Source organism: Lupinus angustifolius, chromosome LG04 (assembly GCF_001865875.1).
Source record: "Lupinus angustifolius cultivar Tanjil chromosome LG04, LupAngTanjil_v1.0, whole genome shotgun sequence".
NCBI classification, from domain to species: domain Eukaryota; kingdom Viridiplantae; phylum Streptophyta; class Magnoliopsida; order Fabales; family Fabaceae; genus Lupinus; species Lupinus angustifolius.
Genome location: NC_032012.1, coordinates 9,625,175 through 9,651,210, shown reverse-complemented (window position 1 = coordinate 9,651,210; position 26,036 = coordinate 9,625,175). Strand labels below are relative to the sequence as shown.

Sequence of the window (26,036 nt, the reverse complement as noted above, 5' to 3'; positions counted from 1 at the left end):
CTTTTTCTAAAACTGGCTACTTATGCTCTCATGTATTGTATATTAGTATTAAGAATTGTTAATAGGTATATTAGAATAATTATACAATGTTCAATCATAAAATACACTAGAATTGGTTTACTAATTTGCAGCATATTGAATAGCTATCAGACTTGGCACTTGTCCATAATGAAATAAATGTTGGTCTTGCTAAGATAAAGAAAGTATGAATCTAGCTGAAGCATATTGGTTAAAGCATGTATAATCCTATCTTATCATTAGATAAAAATTGACATTTAAAATCATTAGACATAGATCCTTTACTATTACTAAATCCCCTTTAGTTCAAGATTGGTCAAGTCTCAAATATGTAGAAACAATTAAAACAAAAAAAAGAAATCAATTTGATTAATTTACAAATTGATGATTAAACAAGTTTAACTTCTGAAGAAATTGAGGATGGAATGACCAAGGGATGTTGCTTTGGAGATTGTGCTTTTCCAAGTTGAAGGCTTAAGCATATTCCACTCCCACTACTTTATATACATGTAAAAATATGAACTTTATAATGTTTTAGTTGCCATCTTCAGATCAGATTCTTGGAGTTAAAGTGAAAGAATCTATCAACCTCAACTGAATAATGCTCACATTTTCTGTAACCTTGTGCCAAAATCAATTGATTTAAGTATTTGTAATTATTATCCATTGGATTGAGACACTTACACAAACTCTTTGATGTTAAGTAACTCCAAGAGCCAAGAGAACCACATTCTTATTCCTTGTTGTTAGTTTTGAAGGAGATGCCTTGCATGGCAAGCTTCCCTTTGTGTTAGCATTATGAAGCTGATCATGTTTTCAGAATTTTGGCTCCACTATTATCTTCTCTTCATTGCTCATAATTTGGCACAAAAGGCTTACCACAATTCAAATCAGTTATGATACTGTGGATGGTGACATAAAGTTGTGCAAATTGTAGGGATTAAACTCATAAGCTTTACTATGAAGCTATTGGAAAGGATAATTGAGTGTAGGTTGAGACGAGACATATCACTGAAAATCAAATTGATTTTATGCTGGGGATGTTGGACATGAAAGCTATATACTTGCTACTATGATTGAAGGAGAGATACCGAAAAAACCAAAAGAACTTGCACATGTGAAAACAAACTTTAAAAACACATGGCTTTCCTATAAGTTGAAATAAAGCAAAGAGACAGACAAACTTTGTTGTAACTGTACAAAATTGGAGATCATATTATACCACAAGTCACTATATTTAAGTAGCTTCGCTCAATCATACAACACAATGGAAAAATTAGCAGAGTTGTACACCACGAGATTCAAGCAGGGTATATGAGATGACAGTACGTTTCAGGTGTTATATGTGATATAAAGGTGTCACTCAGGTTTTAGGGGAGTTTTACCAAACAACTATAAGACCAATAATGTCATATGGAATTAAATGTTAAGCGATAAAATGTCAACAATAGAAACTCTATGCATGAGATGTGGGGGTGCTTTAGGTGGTTTGGATACTCATGGAGAAGACCGTTAGAAGCTCCAATAAGGTGAGTAGATAAAATGAAAGTTAGTCCAATTTTTAGAGGAAGAGGAAGACCAAGAAAAACCATAGACAAAACGATTACGAAAGATTTAGAGATAATATGTTAATGTACATGATTTTTGACAGACCATTATGGTGTCGGTTGATCAATGTAGCCAACCACACCTAATGAAATTAAGATTTGATTGTTGTTATGATATGGATGACGTCATTCGATTCATGTAGTCAACTCCGCCTAATAGAATTAAGGGTTGATTGTGTGATGTAGACCTTAACATAAATTGATCCATTACCAGTTAGATCTAGAAAACTTATTGATCTGTATCTTATTGCTTTGAAGGTGAACTATGATTTAAATTATAAACACATCAAATTAACTGCAATTGTATAAAGCTACATATGCTGCTATTTGTTATACATTAGAATAAGAAATATTAACATGTATGATAGTCTTTTAGTAAAGGTTCTTTGTGATGCTCTTTATGAAATACCAATTATGGCTTATAAATGAGTTTTGGATTAGATGGATAAACAACAATCATGTTTAATAAGAAATAAGGTTGATAAATCTAAGTTGAAAAACAAATGGAATGAAGCAGTAAATATGTACTTACTTTTTTTGTTTATAAACATAAACAAGATCAAGAGTTGTTCCACTATGACAAGCATCAATAATAGCATGAAGTGTGACACCATTAATGAGTGGTGAAACAATTGTAGAATTTAGTTACAACACTAACTCTACCTATGATAACACAGATGCATTCTTTTGAAAGATGAATCTTTTCTGTTGTGCCATTTAAGAGGGATAATCCATGCCATGTACAAAGCATATATATGGTTATGCCATTTCCTTGATATTTGGTAGGATGAACTTGTAGTCTCTATATTATTCCTAAGAGGAAATGCTGGTTTGCACAACTATTTACATATTATTTCTATGTTATTGAACATTTTGAAACAATTTCATTCTCATTAGAAGTATCATCCTTCTGAGTTATTAGTAACAATCGCTACATGCTTGGCTTTTCTCGAATGAATCCCATAACTTTCTGCTTGTTTTCTTTCTGTAATCTAAAAAGGCAACTAATTACAGTGTTATGTTTTATCATGACATTCCAATCTTACAATGTATATATTGTCAGGAAACAAAGATCTCAGTATGTTAACAAAAAGAGTGATAATCAATGATGAACATTTCCACATTTTCTTCTATCATGACAATCCAATGTTAAAATGAATTCTCTCCTCTATCGCGAGTCTGTAATGATGAATAGCCAACAATACTCTATCTCCGACCTTGCAATCTTACATGCAGCCTCACATCACATTGTAAATATTGTTGCAGAAACATCAAATTTCTCAGAAGATGATAAAAGAGGGTCCTGCAGTGCACAATGGTGCTTGCATGCATGAGAACTAGATACTAAGTTAACTCATGTAATGCTTCATCTTAAACATTGGAAGTAGAATATGTACTCAAACTTTCATAAACAAGACATTTTAAGCTTATATCAGATATTTTACACACTGCCTAAAAACTTAAGTTTTCTAGTAAGGAGTAAACGATGCATTTCATGAGGAAAAACAATGGTGTGCCGAATATTCGTTAATAAGATCTTAGGGATTGATACTACTGCTTCAAAATAATAGAAAGAAGATGAGACTCTACCTGTGCAACTTTACGTTGAAAGATAAGTTTCATGATGTTGTTAGAGGCATTAATTTTTTCGATTTCGCTGCGCATCATGTTCAGTAAACTGCGATATGTTATTCCAGGACATTCTCTGATTGTTTTTGTGAAAAGGTAGGTCAAAACACCATTGGTTTTATTTTGAACAAAAGTCTGCATAGATTAAGGTTGGTCACAACTCAAGAGGTGGACCTTAGCATTGCATTACATTACATTACATTACATTAATAGACAGATGAAAATGTCCAAGATTCTTACCGTGGAATCAGAAGCTATCTGACTATCTTCACAAGCGCTGAGGCAAATTGCGACTCCACCACTCGTACATTTTTTACTAGTAGTGGTATTGTGGTTCTCCTGTTCCCATATGTCTCTGCAAACACACAAGATACTATGTAGTTGATCTTCAAGGGGTAAGGTTTGGTTGGAATATTATAGGAAGAAACATCACATGTGTACTTACCTTTTTTTATTATAAACATAAGTAAGATCAAGAACTGTCCCGCTACGACCAGCATCAACAATGGCATGAAGTGTGACACCCTTCTTCAGTGGACGAACAAGGGTGGAATTTAGTTCATCGTCAGTGATCATTCCTTCTGTCGTAAAATCAACAGGACAAATACTTTCATGAAACCCATCAATTTCATCACGGTTCGAATCTGCTACGTTCAAACCATGTCCAGAGAAATAAAACACCAACGAATCTCCGGCCTTGCAGTCATTGACAAGCCACTCTATTGACTTCAATATGTTCTGTCTTGTTGGAATTAAATTTGGATACTTCTCTTCTTCTGCAATTTAGTTTAGTTTTAGAACAAGATAAATTTGTATCTTTCACTAATACTTCAAAACGTGGTACTTTTACGTAGTTTTTAGTTTTTTACACTGAGCATATAGGAAAACTTGAAAATATAATCAAAGGAGGTATGAGATATAAATAACTGGAGGAAATACCTGCATATTCATAGAGAAAAATTGCTCAACAATAACCACAAACATAGTAGTAGCTCAGGCTTTCAACAGAAATTAAAAGAATGAATAAAATCAAGATGAACATATAGTATACTCACATGCCAATTAGAAATTTGAGATACCATACCTGTGAGGATACGTATGCAGCCAATCGGATATTTGAAGTTATTAACAAGAAGCTCTTTCATGTTAACAACATCATTAACGGATCCTTTGAGACTGAATTTCCTTTTTCCGTAAGTAACTCCACAGAGAACTGCGCGCTTATTACATCTCGTGGACAAGGACGAACCTTCTGTAAGAGATGGCTTCCTCGGCAAAATTCCATTTTTGTTAGCATTGTTCAGCTGATCATGCTTAACTATGGGCTGACAATGATAGTAAATATTTCTGACATTGTGAACCATAACATATACTGATCCATTACCATTTCCTACAACGTTTCCTGTTAGATTTACGAAACCTTTGTTGATCTGTTTGCCTCTGTCATCCAAAACAGATTGCAATGTAACACCAAGTGTTTCAGAAATACCATTGTCCTCATCATGCTCAGCTTCACTATTCAAAACAGTGTTTTTCATACCAAAAATGGTAGCCTAATGCCCAAGGAATCTGAGTTGAAGGTATACTCTTATTTAACCAAAATGCTATCTCAAAACAATGCTAGGGAACAAAGACTAATCACTAAAAAGTCACCATTCTATTTCTTTCCAAGATTCTAATCTATCTCTTTAAATATCACACATTGGAACTCCAAGAATCAGATTCTCTGAATTTTCTATTTCTTTGGTTGTGCAACATCAGTATTGATGTTTACCTATTTTTTTAATTATGATGTCATATAATTGTATATTAGAATAAGAAATGATAAAAGGTATATTAGAAGAGTGTAATATCTATGCACTGTCCGTGTAAAGATTTATACATAGACTGATAGACAGTATATTAATCATCATTCATTTGTATTACTTTTTTTTGAAGAGTCAATGATGATTGAAAATAAATGTCGAATGATTGACTGATAGTATATAAAACTGTTATATTGTCGGTGCATACATTCTTGTCTCATATTAGAATAATTAGTGACACTCTATAAACATTACACCAATCAGAAAAATACTGGTTTACTAATTTGCAGCATACTGAATAGCTATCAGACTTGGTACTTGTGGATAATGAAATAAGTGTTGGTCTTGCTAAGATAAAGAAAGTATGAATCTAGCTGAAGCATATTGGTTAAAGCATGTATAATCCTATCTTATCATTAGATAAAAATTAACATTCAAAATCATTAGACATAGATCTATTACTATTACTCAATCTCCTTTAGTTCAAGATTGATCTAAGTCAAAATATGTTAGCATGTTCCTAGCTTTATCTTGTATTTTCTCATATAGTCCCACAGGGAAAGTCTCAAATATTTAGAAACAATTAAAAAAATAGAAATCAATTTGGTTAACAAACTAAGTTGTAATGTTAATGTACAATTAATGATTAAACAAGTTTAACTTATGAAGAGATTGAGAACTTGAGAAGATTCAACTTCTTTATTTAGTTTTGGTGGACCAAGGATGGAATGGCCAAGGGAAGTTGCTTTGGAGATTGTGCTATTCCAAGTTGAAGGCTTAAGCATATTCCACTTCCACTACTTTACATATGTGTAAAAATATTATCTTTATAGATAATAAAATGTCTCATCGTATTAGGAGATAATTTATCTCCTTTAATTCATTCAGTATTTGACATGTGTCTTATTTTTCTTTTATAATATATTTTAAAATGAAAACTTTTCAAATGAAGGAAATAAGATACATATCAAATACCGAGTGGATTTAATGAGATAAATTATCTCGTGGTACTAGGAGATTCTTTATTCTCAACTTTATAATGTTTTAGTTGCCATCTTCAGATCAGATTCTTGGGTTAAGGTGAAAGAATCTATCAACCTCAACTAAATAATGCTCACATTTTCTGTAACCTTGTGCCAAAATCAATTGATTTAAGTATTTGGAATTCTTATCCATTGGATTGAGACACTTACACAAACTATTTGATGTTAAGTAACTCCAAGAGCCAAGAGAACCACATGCTTATTCCTTCTTGTTGGTTTTGAAGGAGATGCCTTGCATGGCAAGCTTCCCTTTGTGTTAGCATTATGAAGTTGATCATGTTTCAACAATTTGGCTCCACTATTATCTTCCCTTCATTGCTCATAACTTGACACAAAAGGCTTACCACAATTCAAATCAGTTATGATACTGTGGACAAGAATCATTTTAATCTCTATTTTTTAAGAACAATGGCGACATATAAAATTGTGTGAATTATAAGATTAAACTCATAAGTTATATTATGAAGTTATCATTGAGGATAATTGAACATAAGTTGAGATAAGAGATGTTTATCATTGAAAATCAAATTAGATTTATGCTTGGAGGTCGACTATGGAGAATGTATACTTGCTACTACGATTGATAAAGAGATATTGAAAGAAGGAAAGGGCATTACAAGTATATGTAGAGTTGAGCTCTAGTGTCTCAAATCCTCGAAAGGGAGTAACTCACAATTAAGGGAGAAATGTTGAGTATTTCGAGTGTGACGAATAAGTCCTACATTGTATAGAAGTGGATGAATTGAAGATCATATAAGTGAATGACCACATATACCTAACGTCTTTAAGTTTTGGGTGAAAATGTAATGTTAAACCCACTTATATGCTTATTTAACTTAGCTCATGGAAGAATGCTATAGCGTATAGCCCATTGATGAAGATCTCCAAACAGATAGAAAGGTGTTACTCAAATGCTTTGTCAATGTAGATGATTTATGACAGACTATTATGGCATTGATTGATCCATGTAGTCAACATACCTAATAGACTTAAGACTTGGTTGTTGTTATGATGTAAATGATGTCGTTCGGCCACATAGTCAACCCTATCTAATGAAATTATGGTTTGGTTGTTGTAATTATAAATAAATTGATCCATTACCATTTCCTATAACTTTTCCAGTTAGATTTAGAAAACTTTTATTGATCTGTTTTCTTATGCCAATACTATATCAATAACTCTTTGTGCACATACAGTATATGCATCATGCCAATGCTCATTGATATGCTAAGTCATATCCTTCATCTGTCCTCAACTTTGTTCTTAACCAATTTTATGATGGCAAAGGAGATCAAACTCAGCATCTTGATCCATTACTAATGCTAAAGGGTGAGCTTAACTCTAGTTTGGAACAAATAATATGATTTATGTGATTACACAACACCAAATAAAAGATGGAATACCACATTAATCAACCCTTTAAATTGAATACAAATACTGATTCAGATACATAGGAAACAGACTACAAGTTCTGTTGTATCATGGATTATTTTAAGATGAAAAAGGAAAAGGGAGATTGAGATTATTGAAACTATAAACATTTTTAGGCCACACTTTCTTCTGCCACAAGAATCCAAATTCATCTAGAATTATTTCTTCTATAACAAGGCAGGTTTGACTAAAAGCCAATAATATTTTGCCCTGACCTTGCAACTTATTAACAATTCTCATAATTGTTCATGCCGGCATGCATGCTCACATTGCAATTCTTGTCTTAGAAACATTAAATTTGCCAGAAGATGATAAAAGAGGATCCTGAAATGAACAGAAGAATGAGTTTCATCATGAAATACCAATTATGGCTTATAATGAGTTTTGGATTAGATGGATAAACAACAATCATGTTTGATAAGAAATAAGGTTGATCAATATAAATTATTGTTCCTGCTTCAAAGAGATAACAGATTTGCAACCTAAAATTTATTCTCAAGTAATGAAGATGGAAGCCTACCTGCTCAATTTTAGGATGAACAATATACTTCAAGACGCCGTTATACCATTTGCTTTGGTGAATCTTCCGAATTTCGCCACGCATCTTTTCTAGTAAACCCCCATATGTTATTCCAGGTTGCTCTCTAATTATCTTTGTGAAAAGGTAGGTCATAACACCATTCATCCCTTTTCCACCAAAAACCTGCACAGGTTAGTGTAACTCAAGAGGTGAACAATTATCTTCATTGCTTTGCATTACATGCTTAGTTACAAAATCCTCTCAGTAAACTTACAAAGCATGTAACAATTCTCACATTCCACATACTGCATACCAGTTCATATCACTTCATAATGCAAAGAAAGTCTTAAAATTACTCGATAAAAAGCGACAGACCAACTACGAACACCATGTAAGTGTACGAAGTAGTAATGCAAATTTGGTAACTATAATCACATGGAGAGATGAAAATATCCAACATTCTTACACTGGTATCAGCAGCCATCTGACTATCTTCACAAGCACTAAGACAAATCGCCAATCCACCACTTGTATGTTTGTTAACAGGGTTTTCACCACCAGGCTTGTCATCCTCCCAATTCCAAACACCACTGCAAGCATTCAAGATATAAATTAGTTGACTTTCAAGGGAGTCGGATGAAGATACAGTGCACGAGACTCCCAGTTAGTAGGATCCGGGGAGGAAGGATATATGCAGCCTTACCCCAGCAAGCAAGAGATTGATTGTTTCTATGATTTGAATCTGTGATCTCGTGGTCACTAAGCAACAACCTTACCGTTGTGCCAACTTAGGTGAGAATGGAATGTAAGTAGAAAGACAAATGGAATGAAATAGTAAATATGTACTTACTTTTTTTGTCTATAAACATAAACAAGATCTAGAGTTGTTCCACTATGACAAGCATCAATAATAGCATGAAGTGTGACACCATTAGTGAGTGGCGACACAATTGTAGAATTTAGTTCATTGTCAGTGATTACTCCTTCTTTCATAAAATCAACAGGACAAATAGTTTCATCAAACCCATCAATTTCATCTTGTTTGTAATGCTCTGGTTGTTGCAAACCATGTCCAGAGAAGTAAAAGACCAATGAATCTCCACACTTACAATCCTTAACAAGCCACTTTAAGGATTCCATTATGTTCCTCCTTGTTGGAATTAAATCAGGATTGTTCTCTTCTTCTGCAATTTAGTTTAGCTTTTCAGTTAGATTAAGCTGTATATTTCATTACACTACAAAATCTGGCACTTTATATATATGTAACACCTAGCACAAAAGGGAGAAAAAAGTTCTAACTTCTTGACATAATTGGTTCAACAATAATCTCTCAATCATGATATTCAGGCTTTCAAAACAGTATAAAGTTTCATCTACTATAACTCAAAAAAACAGGAACATGAAAGAATAAACAACCTAAGATAGCAAAATCACATAGTATTATAGTAACTAGAATCATATAAAAGTTATATGAGCATGGATATCATGCATACCTGTGAGGATACGTATGCAATCCATTGGAAACTTAAAATTCTTAACCAAAAGCTCTTTCATGTCAATAACATCATTAACAGTTCCCTTGAGTCTGAATTTCCTTTTACCATAACTAACTCCACAAAGAACAGCACGCTTGTTACATCTCACAGACAAGGATGAGGAAGAGCCTGTTGAATGAGATGAGTTACTCAGAAAACTCCCATTTATCTCAGCATTGTGTTTCAACAAGTTGGTTCTATTATCATTCCTTGGTTGCTCAAAATCTGAACTTGATTTGCTCAAAACACCTTGGCATGCATAGCAACGGTATGTAGTTATGTTTGAGGGTACTAGAAACTCCTTTTTGCAAACTCTGCAGGTAAGTTTTCCTTCCCTTGTTATCTGTGAAGAAATATTAATCTTTTGTTTAGTGTTTGTGTTGAAAAAAACACCCTTTCTGTGACTATCATGCATGGGTTTAAATGTAGCATCCATTGTTAGAAGAATGGTTTTCTCTATGGACTAAGCATGCAGATAGTAAGAATATATATATATAGAGGAGAGTTATAACTTAAATGGAGCTAGATTGACAAGTTTCACCTTTGTTCATGCATTTACCTTGAAGGGTTAAAAATTGTCCTTCATTAGATAAAGAAATATGATTATTAATGTTATAGAACCCAACCATAAGGGGAAGCCACTACTGATATAATATGATTATATTTCATGTAAGGACCTTAAATATTGAGCATGTGTTATTAGTGGAGCATGTAAATTGAGACCAGGTTATGTTTGTATTCTTTATTCTCTGAAAAGTAACCATAGATAAAATCATGAAGAACCAGATGCCTTAAATTTCTATAGCAGATCAAAACTCAGATAACTTTCCATATTCTTTTATACTGAAATTGGTTCTACATCACTTCATCACGGTTCCATTTGTTGCTTCTTGAATGAAAATATAAAATAAGAAATTATTGTGCATGCAGTTCTAAAAACAGTATATATATGCTATGTTTTTACTGAAGAATGAATAAAGAACTTTTCCTTAATTTTATATGATCAACTAGCTCATGCATTTTATAGTAAATTAGTAATCCTAAAGGCATGTAATTAAATATTTTACATACTAAAAGAGAATTCAATTTCATTATATACTGAAGACTTCACGTGGGGGAAATAATATTTTGTTCTATGAAAAGAGAATTCAATTTCATTATATATTGAAGAAAGAATCTCATGATGTTGAGAAAAAAAAAAGCAAACCAGCAAATTAGTCTAAATTGATTCTCCTAAGTAGAAAAGTGACACATATCACTTTTAACTCAGTTCAAATAACACATGTTAATTTTTCACTTTTTTGTTATATTTTCATACGGATTAAGGATAACAGAAACATCATAAGATTTGAAGATAATTTTATCTTATATTTATAAAATTACCTTTCATTAATGTGACTAAATCATTGTCTCTTTTCATTCAAATTGTTCCAATAAATAAGAACATTTTGATAACAAACTTATTTATTGTAATAAAACTTTTAAAATATTGTTATTATCTGGACCCCCAAAAAAACAATTCCTTATAAGAAAGACCTATATATTAGAGTAAGAAATATTAATGGGTATACTAATCGGCCAGAGAAGATTCTTTTTTATATGTTTGTGGCATACTGAACAGCTATGAGACATAGCATTTGTGGATATTATTTGATTTATTTAATTACTCTTGTCTCTAACAGTTACACGCAACTTTACATTTAACTCATTTGATATGGATCAATAGAACTTGCACATAGATTTTGGTACAATAAGTGCTGTTATGTGTTGTTACAACTATACTAAATCACGTGTAATCGTGGAATACACACACTAAACAGTAATATTACATGAGATAAACCACCATCATTGAATCTACCAGCAACGCCCATAGATGACATCCTTCAATAATATCATTCACCTGCCAAAGTGGAAAATCTTAGTTTGAAGTTTTTCATGTACTAGTAAGGGTATCCCCTCACCCTTTTGGGTAAGGAACTAATCCCTTTCGGGGTTCATGGCTGTCCCTCCCAACAAGTGTTGCTTCCAGGAATCAAACCCTTGACATTTTGGTCATCCTGGAGATCTAGTAGGCCTTACACCATTAGATCAACATGGTATCTTTGAAGTTAGCATAGCACCAAAAATGATATGCTTGCTTACTACTGCACTTGGGACACATGAATCAAACCATTAATATAAAGAGTATCAGCAATTACCAGTTTAAATATGGTCAGCATGCGGTGATCCACTGTCCAACACATTCATTGACCAGAGATCTTTCCCTTACATGCTGGACACATGAATCCAACAGAACCTGGCTGTATTTCAGAATCAACAGCATCATGGTTAAAGTCTATTCCACACCACACGCACGCGGCCGTAAGCTGATTTCTGCCACCCATATTTATCGTAACTTCTTGTGATTCAAAATGAACTGGGGATGAATGCATCCCTTTCATCACTGTGTCGTTTGCCAACTCAGTTGTCACATCAAGCAGAGAAAGAGAATTCTGACCGCTTGCAAAATTGTACTGAAGACCTATTTCATCCAACCCAAGTTCCTGGAAACCCTTCCGATTATCATGCTCATGGTCAACAGAGCAAAATTGCTTTCCACCCTGTCAATGAGCAGCAACAATAACTTTTCAACGTAAAACCAGTTTACCAATTAGCTACTATCTAGGTGCAGATAGTAGCTAATTGTTGCATAAGAAAATTTGATGTTGATTATGCTAGATTCCAATTATCCTAATTGGCTTCAAAACAACTTTAAAATGAAGAAAGAACATAAAAAATATACTGGACAAGGTTGTTTCAAGTACACAATGAATAAACAGATGAAGAATGCTACTACAATACTTGTATTCTTCAAGAGACATGTATTCTGAACCACCTGATGGCTGAAAGTTTTGGAATAGCAAAATAGCAGGTTAAAGTGAAATGGTTAAGAACAGAGAAAAACTACAGTTAACATTGCATAGAAGCATTAATGGTCACGTAACTGAAGAACTTATTAACGAACAATAATTGTTTAGACAACAAATCTGGTTCTTAAAATTGCATTTGTTTTTTAAAATCCAGGAATGTAGTACGCCAAAGGCTTTGTAAATGCTGAAAATTTACAACATTGGTTCAATACAAACTAAAACCTGCATGCATTTAGAGACACATATGGAGGTAAGCACGGCAACATGCATATGCATGTATCCAAATAATCAGTTTCTAAGAGGACCTTAATAGGTCATGACGATAAAGGCATCATTTCCCACAGTATATTATGCCTCATACCTTATCTGAGCTGATCAAAGGAAAACAATCCAAATATTGCTTTGTGGATATAGATTGCTTAGAATCCCTTGAATGCAACACATTTTCTAAAGCAGCTGGCATCATTGTCGATTGAACATTGATGCTAACAGGTACATCCATGCAGCCATCTAAACCAATATTCAACTCACTCTTGTTACTACTGTCTCCATCAAGCTTAAACTGCCACTTGGCATTAGTGCAGCCAGAGTTTTCATTCTTCTCAGATTCAAGTATCATGTGATTGCCAGATAAATGAAATAAAGGGCTTTGAGAACCTCTTTCCAAATCAATCCCATACTGATCAAACTCCTCAACAGTTAATTCCACATCATCCTTTCCCATATAAATATCAGATACACTTGCATTTTGCTCATTTACAGAAAACAAACCCATGTTATCTAGACAAGTAACCATCTTTGCATCTATAACCTGGTTGTCAATATCAATTTCCTCTACATCCCCTTCCCCAAGTAAATGAGGATAATCTTGCTGATTTAAATCTTGAACCACATTTTTGCCCGTCAGGCAATATTTCATTTGCTGTTCACCAATAGGAGACTCCATGTTTATGTCTTGATCTAAGTTGTCAACAGCAATTTCCAAAGCAGGAATTAAACTAAGTTCAGATGAAATATGGGGTTCCATGATAGAGTTTTGAGCAATTTCAATAAGAGCATCCATCTTAGAGATCCTTGAATGTATGTCCTCCCTGACTGGAGAATTGTCACTCCTTTGGACATTTGCCAGACCTGGTGAATCTTCAACTTTCCTCACATAATTCCTAACATGGATCCCCACGTGACCGTTGTAGCGACGCCTTTCCTGAAACACCTTATGGCAGAACTGGCACTCAAAATTTCCATCTTTAATGATAACTCCATCTCCAACAGAAGAACCAAGTCGGTAACGCCTTGTTGTCCTCTGGTGAACAGACAATAAGTGCTGCAAGTATGTATCCTTCTCATCAAACCTCAAGTTGCATTTATGACATTCAAATAGGTCATGTATTTGCACATCAGCAAGATTGTCAATCCCCAATAAGGCTACTTCTTTCAATCGTTCATTAGAAACAGATAAACAGGGCACATCTGAGTTAGCTACAACAATCTGCAGTTGATTTTGATCCTCAAGGGTAAAACCTGCAGACTGTGGTACATCTCATAAATCTCATGTAATAGAATTATAAAGAGGACAGCCCACTGCACGAGGCATCCACCTAGTGGAGTGTGGGAAGCGTAGATGTGTGTAACCTTACCCCTGCAAGTAAAGAGACTGTATACTGGATTAAAACTCGTGACCTCTTGATCACTAACGTTGTGCCGCAGCTCGCCCTTTTTAAAGGACGGCCTAGTGCACGAGGCTTCACCTAGTGGGGTCTCGGGAGAGTAGAAGCACACAACCTTATCCTCCAAGTGGAGAGGTTGTTTCCAGGATTTGAACATGTGGCCTCTTCTTCGCTGAGCAATAACCTTGCCATTGCATTGAGGCTCGCCCTTTCATGCAATAAAATTATAAAGACATAATTTAGATGCAAATGCCTACTTACGTTTTCAGTAGTCACAGTGTCTGTATGTTCCTTCATAGTCATTGTATGTTCCTGCAGCATATTTTCACTCCTAAGACTGATTTGTAACTGTGTGTCACTATGACTGGAAAGAGACTGCAAATATGAAGAAACTTCTTTGCAAGACAGAAATTGCTGTCCACTAGGGCTGGAGAATATCAAATGGGAGAATATATAAGCCCTAGAAAGGTACTAGTGCCAAAAGAGAAATACTCCATGGTATCAATCAGCAGACAAAGAAAACATATATCAGAGGAAAAGTCCTTACATGTTCATAGACAAAGCATGTTAATGCTTTATTCAATTTTATAGCAACGAATCAGGGTTCTTATATGGGCCTCTACCATGTCAAGAATTTTGCAACATTGCACCATTCATTTAATATATGGATCAAACATGTCTTTTCCCACAAATTGGGGTCGGCTATATGGATCAAACACGACATAATGTTTGTTGTATATTCTAAACATAAACCATTGATATCTAAATGACCATATCCTTCTTCATTAGTCTTTTTTATAAGAAAAAAATATTATTAGAAAAGAAGGGCAAAACATACAAGAGGATAAAAAATCCTCTCAAACACAAAAGAAACAGATAGAAATTATTCAAAAGGGGCAAGCAACAAAGCATGTCAATCTCTCTGCATACCTACCATATTAACCCTGCTAAAAACCCATGGGAATTACACCAGAGTGAAGCCAAAAATGCAACCCTATCCAAGCACCTATTCTCTTGGATTTGCCCTTTGGACTTGCACTCTTTTCTGCTTACTAAGTTCAGAGGTTTTGGTTCCCTAATGACGGCAAGGTTCTATGGCAGGGTAATTGGTTGAAAAGGAAAAATAGAATTGTCAATGATTCTTCTTTAATAATTCTGCCTATAGTTTGTCATGTCTCCCTCTTGTGAATGAGGTACCCTCCATCTAATCTGCTTTCCTTACTAGGACATACACGAGCCTTCTCCACACGTGCTGAAACCACCTAAGCTGAGATTTTACCGTCCTTTTATAATGGAAGCTACCCCATCTAGTCACATGCATGTTCACTCATCGAGAGCAACATTCTCGTTCATTATAGGCACAATAGTAGAAAATTAAAAGGGCAAATCAAAATGTTAAAAAATATTTTTTTAATTAAGAGTAAAACATTGAGATTGACACCATCAATCAATTTGTTCACTGATTTTGCATATTGTGGGTCAACTTGTTCTCAGATAAACTAAATTGACCGAGAGTATGCAAATTCAAGAGCCAAATAGACATTTTGTAATATCATTAACCAAGTTGGCTGATAGTGTCAATCTCGGGTACCAAATTGACATTTTACTATCTGATCATCGATTTCTGAGAATAGATCAACCTCAAGTATCTGCGGCAATAAATCCAAGCGCGGCCATCCTTCCTCTTCAACCCAAGCAAAAGCTTCCAACCACGCGGCAACACATCACCGAAACTCGCAGCATCAACAATCTTCCTCTTCTTCCTCGTACTTCCCCATTGCCCCTCCAAATCCCTCAAAAATCCAAATAGCTCCTCCTCACTCTTCAACCCCTCAGTCCTTCTCCTCAACTCCTCCGCATACGGATCCTCCGCAACCGCCAACGCCAAAAAATCAATAGCAACACCGTTCTTATTCACAATATGTATCCCTCTGTAACACTCATCCAAATTCACCTTCAGTTTCGGCTTCCTCCCTCTCTTCCTCTTCCTCACTAACCCTAACTCCGTTCCCACTCTCAGATCCCTAATCGGAGCAACAACCTCTGTGTGGACACAAGGTTGGAGAAGCTCGATTTGATCGAACTTCGGGTCTTCCCTGATCAACTGCTTTAAATAGTCAATGATTCTGCGGTTATCGGTGTTGCTATCGGTGACGACGTTGTTGGTTGCGGGGAGGCGGCGGCGGCGGGAGTAGGTTTGTCGGTGGGAACCGGAGCTCTCGTTGAAGAAGGAAGGATCGATTGTGGGAGTGACGCTATGACGCGTAGAGCGAAGATCGAAAGTGGAGAGAGAGCAGAGAGAGAGGGCTTGGATTTCAGATTGTGACAGAGTCGTTGAGTCTATGGCAGAAAGAGACTCTAAGTTCAGTGATTGCAACGGCGGTGGTGGTGGTGGTGCTGGTTGTGGGTTGGTGGCGGTGGCCATGGTTAAGGGCACGGCGGCGATAGTAAATGAGAATGAAATTCACTTCTCTTTACTTTGACTTGTGACTCCTTTTAGACAAAAAATTAAAAAATTAATTTAATTCCAAATGTATATTCTAATATATAGAATGTAATTTGAATTAATTAAGTGAAGCTACATTCTTATATCTATTTATTACTTAATTTTAGTTTAATTCCAAATAATAACATAAATTTCATGCCATAAGTGCTAAGTGGTTGTTATTCTCCAATTTCTTAGGGAATTTGTTGCCTCCATTAATATCATTTAATTTATTACTCATTTTCATTCCCTATTTCTTGAGATATAAAATTACTATTATTGTAACTAATTTATATAAACTTTATAGTTTATACTATATATGCAAAATTTATTAGAACTCAACCCAAATAATAATATCTCATTTCTTATAGATTTCCAATAGAGAGATTGGATGTTAGATTTCCAATAGTGAAAACATGAAATGAAATCAATAATAATGGGTCAACACTATTTCATTAAAATGTTTGGTTATGCTTTCACATTTTATGAAAATATTCAAATATTCAATTATGCAAATGTGCACATAGAAGTGAAGATAGAAAGAGAAAAGTTATAGAAAGTATTCAATTTTTTGATAAAAACATAACATAAAGGTAAAATTGACAAATATTAGTTGTATTTAAGTTCTTATGATACTCAATGGAGTGACTCTCATATTATATTGTAAAGATTAAATACAGTGACATACCAATATTTCTATATTCTAAGTGATTGCATATTAAGTCTTCTGTTGCGTAATCTCTGTGAAATAGCAAATGCAAGCTCAAGAGATTGAGAAGCATTTAGCCTTGGATCACAATGTGTGTGGTAACGTGAGCTCAAGTCATCGTAAGTAATAGTTTTCGACCCTCCGACGCATTCTGTCACGTTCTGACCGGTCATTTCTAAATGAACCCCTCCTGGGTAGCTTCCTTCTTGCTCATGTACATCAAAGAATGCCCTCAACTCACCCTATCACCGATAACATAACACATCATTAGTTCTATTATATCCGGCATGTCAGAACAAGACGGAACAAAACATATGGGATCAAACATTTTCATTTTATTGAGAGGGTAGGACCAAAGAGAACAGAATAGAACATCCTATTCTGCCATGGTCCACTCTGTTTTGTCTACAACACCAAGCACTACCTCGAATTGCAAGAGCAGATCTTGAATGCCACTAAGAAATCATAAAGGTCAATATGCCACAACACATAATTTGCCCGGAAACTTGTGTATTGTCTAAAAATTGAGTACAAAACAAAAGACAATATATTAAAAGAAGACGAGTGTATGGGAAAATTACCCTTATTGAATCAAAAGAGCGGGTTTTAAGTCCAGATGGAGCTTTGATGGTGTTTCCATGCATCGGATCACTAACCCAAGTGACAATTTGCCCTGCTCTGCGAACTGCCCTGATAAGATGTGGGAGCTTCACTCGCATATTCTCAGCTCCCATTCTAACAATCACTGTAATTCTTCCAGGCTTGTTTTTAGGGTTCAGAATATCTATCAGATTCACAAGTTCACGTGGATCCATCTTATCACTCGCCTGAAAACCATGTAGCTCTTATTATTTTCACTCATGATTGCATAACTAATGATAAAGATGTGCCTTGGACGATTGGTCCGAGATTCCCGGAGAGTCTCCGGGACCATCAAATAACTTCTCCTACATCACCAAGGCCTTTCACATAGGATTGTGGCTGAAGTACTTACACATCATATTAAAAGATAAAAACAAATAAAGCACATGAAAAAGTAATTTGATAATCAAACCAAAATGGTGACATAGGCTCATATTGAGGACATAAGTGACGAACACTATATATGCACCTTGATGCCAAGTGGATTAGCAACTCCTCTCAGAAATTCAACATGAGCACCATCAAGTTGGCGGGTGCGTTCTCCAACCCAAAGCATGTGAGCTGAGCAATCATAATAAAGCCCAGAAGTAGAATCCTCCCTAGTAAGCGCTTGTTCATATGGGAGAAGCAAACACTCGTGAGAGGTCCAAAAATCTGTTGTAGTCATGATTGGATGATCAGCTGTAAGCCCAGCAACACTCATGAAGCCAAGAGCCTCATCCACCCGATGAGCCAATTCACGGTACCTGTTGGCCCACACCAAAAAGTAACTAATTAATAGAAGTTGAGAAATTTGGGAGAGAGCAATATCAAGTATAAGCAGAATTCATTTTCTTCAGAATGGTCTGTTTATCATTTGAAGAAGGCACAACAGAAAGTGCTAACGACTATTGTTATCAACAAGGTTGGTAAGCTAGAATGCTTGATTAAGTTGTACATGACCACTACTAGAAAATTGGAGAAATTGTAATTTTAATCTTATAGTCTTTCTCTGACTTTCTCCCATTTTATTTCCCCATACAATTCCATTCAGAAGCAGAATGAAGGACAAGGGAAATAATCGAGTTATTTCGAATTTCCATTATCTTAGGAAAAAGCTCCTCTAAAATGAGAGCAAGTAAATGTGTATCTGCCATTGATTAGCGAAATTGTACTAAGATCTCAAATCAATTCAACTAATCAAACTACTTTTTTGCTTCCTCACTTTACACTCATTCTCACATTAGAGAAGCCTTGCCCTCCCTCTTACTCCTTGACTTCCATTGCTTTCGAATAAGATGAAAAGAGTCAATTCAATTTTCAAATACATCCATCAAAATACATGAGTAAAAGTTAATAAACATGTACAAGTTGAAAGCCCGAAATAAATCTGAAAAAAAGTTAGAAAAGATGCCTGTCTCCCTGCTCACTATTCTCCATGAAATCTAGATTCCATTGGTTGACCCGTTGCATGGCAGCATAACCTCCGGTGGCGAAAGCCCGCAAGAGATTCAAAGTAGCGACAGATTGGCAGTAGGCCCTTATCATCCTCTGTGGATCAGGAGTTCTAGATGCTGCATCAAATGCATCACCATTCACATTATCACCCCTGTAGCTTGGCAGCTTCACACCATTTTTCTCCTCGAATGAGTCCGATCTTGGCTTCGCAAACTGACCCGCCATTCTCCCCACCTAATTTATCATATCCAAAGCTAAAGATTGTCATTCACACTCATAATAAAATTTTAAACAGACAAAAGTATTGAATGTATCATTTCAAAATTCAAGCTTTCATTTTTTTTTAATCATTAACATTAACAATGGTTGATATTTCCCATAATTTGATATATTATATAAATGAGAGATAGAGTTAAAGGTGAAACCTTTATAACAGGCATTTGAGCACCAAACATGAGAACAACACCCATTTGAAGAATAACACGAAAGGTATCACGTATATTGTTAGCACTGAATTCCTTGAAGCTCTCAGCACAATCTCCACCCTGAAGCAGAAACGCATTACCCATCGCAGCCTGACCCAATTTCTCTTCGAGGCTCCTAGCCTCTCCGGCAAACACTATTGGAGGGTATGATTCGAGAATTTGGAGGACTTGGTGGAATGAATTTTGGTCTGGGTATTCTGGAAGCTGAAGTGCCTTCTTCTTCTTCCAACTATCGATGGCCCAAGTGGTGGAAATTGGAGCAGTTGCAGCAGAAGTTGATTTGGAAGAAGAAGAAGAAGAAGAAGAAGAAGGGTGTGTGGAATTGGCAACAATGATGGTTCTGATGCGGTGATGTTGTGGTGGTGCGAAAAGGGAAGGTTTGAAGGTGATTATGGGTGACGAAGAAGCTAAAGCCATGTTTCTCTTTTCTTTGGTGACACAAATGTCGCTCTCTCACTCAACTAAACCTATGTAATCCTCTATCATGTTTTTTTAGTAAGTAAAAACAGAGAGTTATAACTTTTGAGCATGGACAATTAGGAATGTGAATGACTGAATTTGTACTTACTCAACTTCGAAATCTAGATCCCATACTTACGGATTGAGAATAACAATATCATTCTCAAATCCGACTGGAACCAACCTTAAAAATGTATATTTATATTATATATAAAGTCAAAACATGATGTAACTTTTATCATGGTGTAATTTTCATTTCCTATTTTGTCATTCACATTATTTAATTTTTACAAAAAAATCATATAATCCTAATTAACCACCACCAACACATTAATTAACCACATTTCTCACCTTAAACTAAATATTATCATAAACACATAAAAATTACAATAATATAAAGTACATTGAATATAACAAAAATATTCTAATTATAAAAAATAAAATATATAAAAATTAAATACGTAGCATCATATAATATTGACCGATTGACACGAAGTGTCTGTACACTATATATAAAAGTATAAAATCTATATACTATTAATGTAAAGATTTATACACATACGATATACCATCATATACGATATGCACATAAGATTTATACATATTCGATAAATTTGAAGAAAGAGATCCAAGATGGAGTTTTGGTTGTGATTGTGGGCTTTATGTGTATAAGCCCAGAAGAATGCACACCGCCTAATTCCAAAGTCGGTTCTTTCACAATTACAATCAAATATTTTAGCAAGAGAGAAAGAGAGAGAAACGATAGGGTTTAGGAATAGCTACGAATTGAGTGAGATAGCGACGATGGATCCAGAAATCGCGAAGACGCAGGAAGATCGTAAGAGAATGGAACAAGAACTCGCATCACTTACCGCTACATCAGTAGTATATGATAGAGATCTCTACGGTGGAAGCGACAAAGATTCATACCTCACTTCAATTCCAGCTAACGAAGACGATGACAATGTTGACGCTATGGACAACGAGGTTGCTCGGAAACTCGCCTCTTATACCGCCCCCAAATCGCTATTGAAGGAGATGCCCGGTAACACTGGCTCCGATGCTGACGCTGAAATGGGGTTTCGGAAGCCGTCAAGGATTTATGATCGTGAAGATGAATATCGACGGAGAAGATTGAATCAGGTTATATCACCGGAACGGCATGATGCATTTGCCGCCGGTGAGAAGACGCCGGACCCGACGGTTAGGACCTATGCTGATATTATGAGGGAGGAGGCGTTGAAGAGGGAGAAAGAGGAAACTCTGAAACTTATTGCCAAGAAAAAGAAAGAGGAAGAGGAAGCGGAGAAATCTGCGCCGGAGAAGGATAAGGCTCAGAAGAGGAGGAATAGGTGGGACATGTCTCAGGATAATGAAGGAGCTGCGAAAAAGGCGAAAGCATCGGATTGGGATATGCCGGATAATGCTGCCACGCCAGGGAAGTGGGATGCTACTCCTACGCCAGGGAGAGTGATTGATGCGACTCCAGGGAGGAGAAATCGTTGGGATGAGACTCCAACACCTGGGAGAATTGTTGATTCTGATGCCACTCCGGCTGGTGGTGCGACTCCCGGTGCAACCCCTGCAGGGACTTGGGATGCCACACCGAAGCTTCCGGGCATGGCTACACCGACTCCGAAGAGGCAAAGGTCAAGGTGGGATGAGACACCTGCTACAATGGGAAGTGCAACTCCTTTGCCAGGTGCAACACCTGCTGCTGGTTATACACCTGGTGTTACACCTGTTGGAGGGGTTGAATTGGCCACACCAACACCTGGTGCGCTGCGCGGTGCTATAACGCCGGAGCAGTATAATCTGTTGAGGTGGGAGAGGGATATTGAGGAGAGGAATAGGCCTTTGACTGATGAGGAGCTTGATGCAATGTTTCCACAGGAAGGGTATAAGGTTTTGGACCCTCCTGCATCGTATGTGCCGATTAGGACCCCGGCGAGGAAGCTTCTCGCTACCCCAACTCCTTTAGGAACGCCACTGTATCAGATTCCGGAGGAGAATCGTGGGCAACAGTTTGATGTTCCTAAGGAAGTGCCTGGTGGGTTGCCGTTTATGAAGCCCGAGGATTATCAGTATTTTGGAGCATTGTTGAACGAGGAGGATGAGGAGGAGTTGTCGCCAGATGAGCAGAAAGAGAGGAAGATAATGAAACTTTTGCTGAAGGTGAAGAATGGGACACCACCACAGAGGAAAACAGCTTTGAGACAGCTCACCGATAAGGCTCGCGAGTTTGGTGCTGGCCCATTGTTTAACAGGATTCTTCCTTTGCTTATGCAGCCTACTTTGGAGGATCAAGAGAGGCATCTTTTGGTTAAGGTAATTGATAGGGTTTTGTATAAGTTGGATGAGTTGGTTAGGCCTTATGTCCATAAGATTCTTGTTGTTATTGAACCCTTGTTGATTGATGAAGATTACTATGCCCGTGTTGAAGGGAGAGAAATTATATCTAACCTGAGTAAGGCTGCTGGGTTGGCCACCATGATTGCAGCTATGCGGCCTGATATAGACAACATTGATGAATATGTGAGAAATACTACTGCTAGGGCTTTCAGTGTTGTTGCATCTGCTCTTGGTATTCCTGCACTGTTGCCCTTTTTGAAGGCTGTTTGTCAGAGTAAGAAGTCGTGGCAGGCTCGGCACACTGGGATTAAGATTGTGCAACAAATTGCAATTTTAATCGGTTGTGCTGTTTTGCCACATTTGAGGTCTCTTGTGGAAATTATTGAGCATGGTCTGAACGATGAGAATCAGAAGGTGAGAACTATTACTGCACTGTCTCTTGCTGCTCTTGCCGAGGCTGCTGCTCCTTATGGTATTGAGAGTTTTGATTCTGTTTTGAAACCACTGTGGAAGGGTATCAGACAACATCGCGGGAAGGTTTTGGCTGCGTTTCTGAAGGCAATTGGTTTCATCATTCCGCTGATGGAAGCCCTATATGCCAGTTACTATACTAAGGAAGTCATGATTATTCTGATTCGTGAATTCCAGTCACCTGATGAAGAAATGAAGAAAATTGTTCTTAAAGTGGTGAAGCAGTGTGTGAGCACCGAGGGTGTGGAAGCGGATTATATTAAGAGTGATATCCTCCCTGAATTTTTCAAGAATTTCTGGGTTAGGAGGATGGCTTTGGATCGCCGAAACTATAAGCAGCTTGTGGAGACAACTGTGGAGATAGCAAACAAAGTTGGTGTTTCTGATATTGTTGCGAGAATTGTTGAGGATCTCAAAGATGAAAGTGAACCCTATAGGCGTATGGTTATGGAAACTATTGAGAAGGTGGTCACAAACTTGGGAGCTTCTGATATAGATTCCCGGTTGGAAGAGCTTCTGATTGATGGTATTCTGTATGCCTTCCAAGAGCAGACGAGTGATGATGCTAATGTGATGCTTAATGGGTTTGGAGCAGTTGTGAACTCTCTTGGGCAAAGAGTAAAACCATATCTTCCTCAGATTTGTGGTACTATCAAGTGGCGGTTAAATAACAAGAGTGCAAAGGTGCGACAGCAAGCAGCTGACCTTATTTCAAGGATTGCTGTTGTCATGAAGCAGTGTCATGAGGAACAACTGATGGGTCACCTTGGTGTTGTCTTATACGAGTATTTGGGAGAAGAGTATCCTGAAGTTTTGGGCTCAATTCTTGGAGCTCTCAAGTCCATTGTCAATGTCATTGGTATGACAAAGATGACTCCTCCTATTAAGGATTTGCTTCCCAGGTTAACACCCATTTTGAAGAATAGGCATGAGAAAGTCCAGGAGAACTGTATTGACCTTGTTGGTAGAATTGCTGATCGCGGGGCTGAGTTTGTACCAGCAAGAGAATGGATGAGAATCTGTTTTGAGCTTCTTGAGATGCTTAAGGCACACAAGAAGGGGATTCGTAGAGCCACAGTCAACACTTTCGGGTATATTGCGAAAGCTATTGGACCACAGGATGTGTTAGCAACTCTACTGAATAATCTCAAAGTGCAGGAGAGGCAGAACCGTGTCTGCACTACAGTAGCCATTGCAATAGTGGCAGAAACATGTTCGCCCTTCACAGTTTTGCCAGCTTTGATGAACGAGTACCGTGTGCCGGAGCTTAATGTGCAAAATGGTGTCCTGAAGTCTCTCTCTTTTCTCTTTGAGTACATTGGTGAAATGGGAAAGGATTACATCTACGCAGTGACTCCCTTGCTTGAGGATGCTCTTATGGACAGGGATTTGGTTCATAGGCAGACTGCGGCTTCTGCTGTGAAGCACATGGCACTAGGAGTGGCTGGTTTGGGTTGTGAGGATGCGCTGGTCCATTTGCTGAACTTTGTCTGGCCTAACATATTTGAAACTTCTCCTCATGTGATAAATGCTGTGATGGAAGCCATTGAAGGAATGAGGGTTGCATTGGGTGCTGCTGTTGTTCTTAACTACTGTCTCCAAGGGCTGTTCCACCCGGCTCGAAAAGTTAGGGAGGTATACTGGAAGATCTATAACTCACTGTATATTGGTGCTCAGGATGCTCTTGTAGCTGCATACCCTGCCCTGGAGGATGAGCAAAGCAATGTCTACAGTAGACCAGAGTTGATGATGTTCATTTAGATTGCTGTTTAGGCTGTTGGGAACTGTCTTTAAGACATTTTACAGTTGTTGGTGATGTCCATATTTGCAATAACTTATCACTTAAAACTATCATATCTCTTAATGCTACGTTGTATGTTCGTTAAAAATGACCCATACTATAGCTCCGTGTGCATGACTGGGATTCCTTCTTGTCTGAGTTATTATTTGTTTATTTTGTGCTGTTGTGTATGATATGGTCATTATATCTAATAGCACGTTTGGTTTGACAGAAAGGAATGAGACTTTTTATTCCCTTATTGGTTGAGAATTAAGACAGGCAGTTCCCTTAATTTGGAGGGATTGGCACTACATCACAAAACCAGAGAAATTTATGTGAGTTGTTCTTCATGGCTCTGAAGCTCCTACTTGTTCAGTCTGTTCTCTCAGCAGCTGTTGCTGGTATTACAGAGTGGTAGCCTTTCTCAGTCATAGCTCCTCCAGCCACATACTCTTTGCCTATAGGTTTGGCTCTCCTTATCTGATTCTCTTCAATGATTTTTTTGTTGAGGATGTTGAACGTTGCTCATGAATTTTCACCCTCATTCTTTGATTGTCACTTTTCCCTCTTTAGGTGTTGAATTCCGATTCTATTTTTGTAATGGAGTTCATTACTGGTATTGTTTCTGATTTTAGAATGATATTCAATTAGCTTTTGTCATTTTTCCTTTTGTGTTGTTCAATAAAGTAAAGTTGTGTATTTTGAGAGGAAGCTGATTGATAAAGTGTCTTATGTAAGGAGTTACCATTGAAAGCCAATACGATATTTGGCTTGTGTGCCCACTTTTAGTAGAGCTCGTTTCTTGCAGGAAAAAAGTTTCGGGTCTAATGATTTTGGATTTACTTCTTTGAACTATATTCTGCCAATATATCTGGTAGCATTTGTGATTGGTTGGTAATGGTTACATTTTCAGGCAAAGAGAATGGGGGCATTTAGAGTTTTACTACTGATTGTACCATTACTGAAGATCCTGTTGAGGAACTGCTTCAAAATAAGGAACAAGTTTTGCAAACTCATGTCCCTCTCAAGTCTCAAATGGTGCTTCACCAACT

General features: G+C 36.7%; 5 protein-coding genes across 5 annotated transcripts; 1 reads left to right on the top strand and 4 right to left on the bottom strand.

The window, feature by feature from the left end:
* On the bottom strand, nt 2,617–4,946 carry LOC109345672 (metacaspase-3-like). The gene is made up of 5 exons (XM_019584811.1): nt 4,339–4,946; nt 3,700–4,030; nt 3,495–3,609; nt 3,216–3,389; nt 2,617–2,928 (listed from the first exon to the last, which is right to left on the bottom strand). The coding sequence occupies exons 1-5, from the start codon at nt 4,790–4,792 to the stop codon at nt 2,869–2,871; spliced, it is 1,134 nt and encodes a 377-aa protein (XP_019440356.1). The 5' UTR covers nt 4,793–4,946; the 3' UTR covers nt 2,617–2,868.
* On the bottom strand, nt 7,485–10,147 carry LOC109345670 (metacaspase-3-like). Its single transcript, XM_019584808.1, has 5 exons — nt 9,547–10,147; nt 8,904–9,237; nt 8,520–8,643; nt 8,054–8,236; nt 7,485–7,857 (listed from the first exon to the last, which is right to left on the bottom strand). Exons 1-5 carry the CDS (start codon nt 10,022–10,024, stop codon nt 7,798–7,800), a joined length of 1,179 nt encoding a protein of 392 aa, XP_019440353.1. The 5' UTR covers nt 10,025–10,147; the 3' UTR covers nt 7,485–7,797.
* Nucleotides 11,271–19,061, bottom strand: LOC109345665. Its single transcript, XM_019584802.1, has 7 exons — nt 19,050–19,061; nt 17,780–17,782; nt 15,805–16,634; nt 14,426–14,591; nt 12,859–14,025; nt 11,787–12,188; nt 11,271–11,488 (listed from the first exon to the last, which is right to left on the bottom strand). The coding sequence occupies exons 3-6, from the start codon at nt 16,587–16,589 to the stop codon at nt 11,832–11,834; spliced, it is 2,475 nt and encodes an 824-aa protein (XP_019440347.1). The 5' UTR covers nt 16,590–16,634; nt 17,780–17,782; nt 19,050–19,061; the 3' UTR covers nt 11,271–11,488; nt 11,787–11,831.
* LOC109345668 (phospho-2-dehydro-3-deoxyheptonate aldolase 1, chloroplastic-like) lies at nt 17,343–20,404 on the bottom strand. Its single transcript, XM_019584805.1, has 5 exons — nt 19,863–20,404; nt 19,394–19,671; nt 18,470–18,746; nt 17,940–18,185; nt 17,343–17,600 (listed from the first exon to the last, which is right to left on the bottom strand). The coding sequence occupies exons 1-5, from the start codon at nt 20,337–20,339 to the stop codon at nt 17,346–17,348; spliced, it is 1,533 nt and encodes a 510-aa protein (XP_019440350.1). The 5' UTR covers nt 20,340–20,404; the 3' UTR covers nt 17,343–17,345.
* LOC109345663 (splicing factor 3B subunit 1-like) lies at nt 21,091–25,600 on the top strand. Its single transcript, XM_019584797.1, has 2 exons — nt 21,091–25,016; nt 25,217–25,600. The coding sequence occupies exon 1, from the start codon at nt 21,186–21,188 to the stop codon at nt 24,963–24,965; it is 3,780 nt and encodes a 1,259-aa protein (XP_019440342.1). The 5' UTR covers nt 21,091–21,185; the 3' UTR covers nt 24,966–25,016; nt 25,217–25,600.

Excerpts from the sequence above, each read along its gene's own strand:
- LOC109345670 (XM_019584808.1), bottom strand. The coding sequence starts at position 10,024 with ATGGATGCTACATTTAAACCCATGCATGATAGTCACAGAAAGGGTGTT. Across the intron at positions 8,644-8,903 it reads TATGTTTATAGACAAAAAAA|TGGTGTTTGGAATTGGGAGG; the intron begins GTAAGTACATAT and ends GAATGCTTGCAG. Across the intron at positions 8,237-8,519 it reads AGATGGCTGCTGATACCAGT|GTTTTTGGTGGAAAAGGGAT; the intron begins GTAAGAATGTTG and ends TAACCTGTGCAG.
- LOC109345665 (XM_019584802.1), bottom strand. The coding sequence starts at position 16,589 with ATGGCCACCGCCACCAACCCACAACCAGCACCACCACCACCACCGCCG. Across the intron at positions 14,592-15,804 it reads TATTGCCGCAGATACTTGAG|CCCTAGTGGACAGCAATTTC; the intron begins GTTGATCTATTC and ends GATATTCTCCAG. Across the intron at positions 12,189-12,858 it reads CTTTGATCAGCTCAGATAAG|GGTGGAAAGCAATTTTGCTC; the intron begins GTATGAGGCATA and ends GCTCATTGACAG.
- LOC109345672 (XM_019584811.1), bottom strand. The coding sequence starts at position 4,792 with ATGAAAAACACTGTTTTGAATAGTGAAGCTGAGCATGATGAGGACAAT. Across the intron at positions 4,031-4,338 it reads CTGCATACGTATCCTCACAG|AAGAAGAGAAGTATCCAAAT; the intron begins GTATGGTATCTC and ends ACTAAATTGCAG. Across the intron at positions 3,390-3,494 it reads AGATAGCTTCTGATTCCACG|ACTTTTGTTCAAAATAAAAC; the intron begins GTAAGAATCTTG and ends TAATCTATGCAG.
- LOC109345663 (XM_019584797.1), top strand. The coding sequence starts at position 21,186 with ATGGATCCAGAAATCGCGAAGACGCAGGAAGATCGTAAGAGAATGGAA.
- LOC109345668 (XM_019584805.1), bottom strand. The coding sequence starts at position 20,339 with ATGGCTTTAGCTTCTTCGTCACCCATAATCACCTTCAAACCTTCCCTT. Across the intron at positions 19,672-19,862 it reads CTCAAATGCCTGTTATAAAG|GTGGGGAGAATGGCGGGTCA; the intron begins GTTTCACCTTTA and ends ATGATAAATTAG. Across the intron at positions 18,186-18,469 it reads CTAATCCACTTGGCATCAAG|GCGAGTGATAAGATGGATCC; the intron begins GTGCATATATAG and ends CATGGTTTTCAG.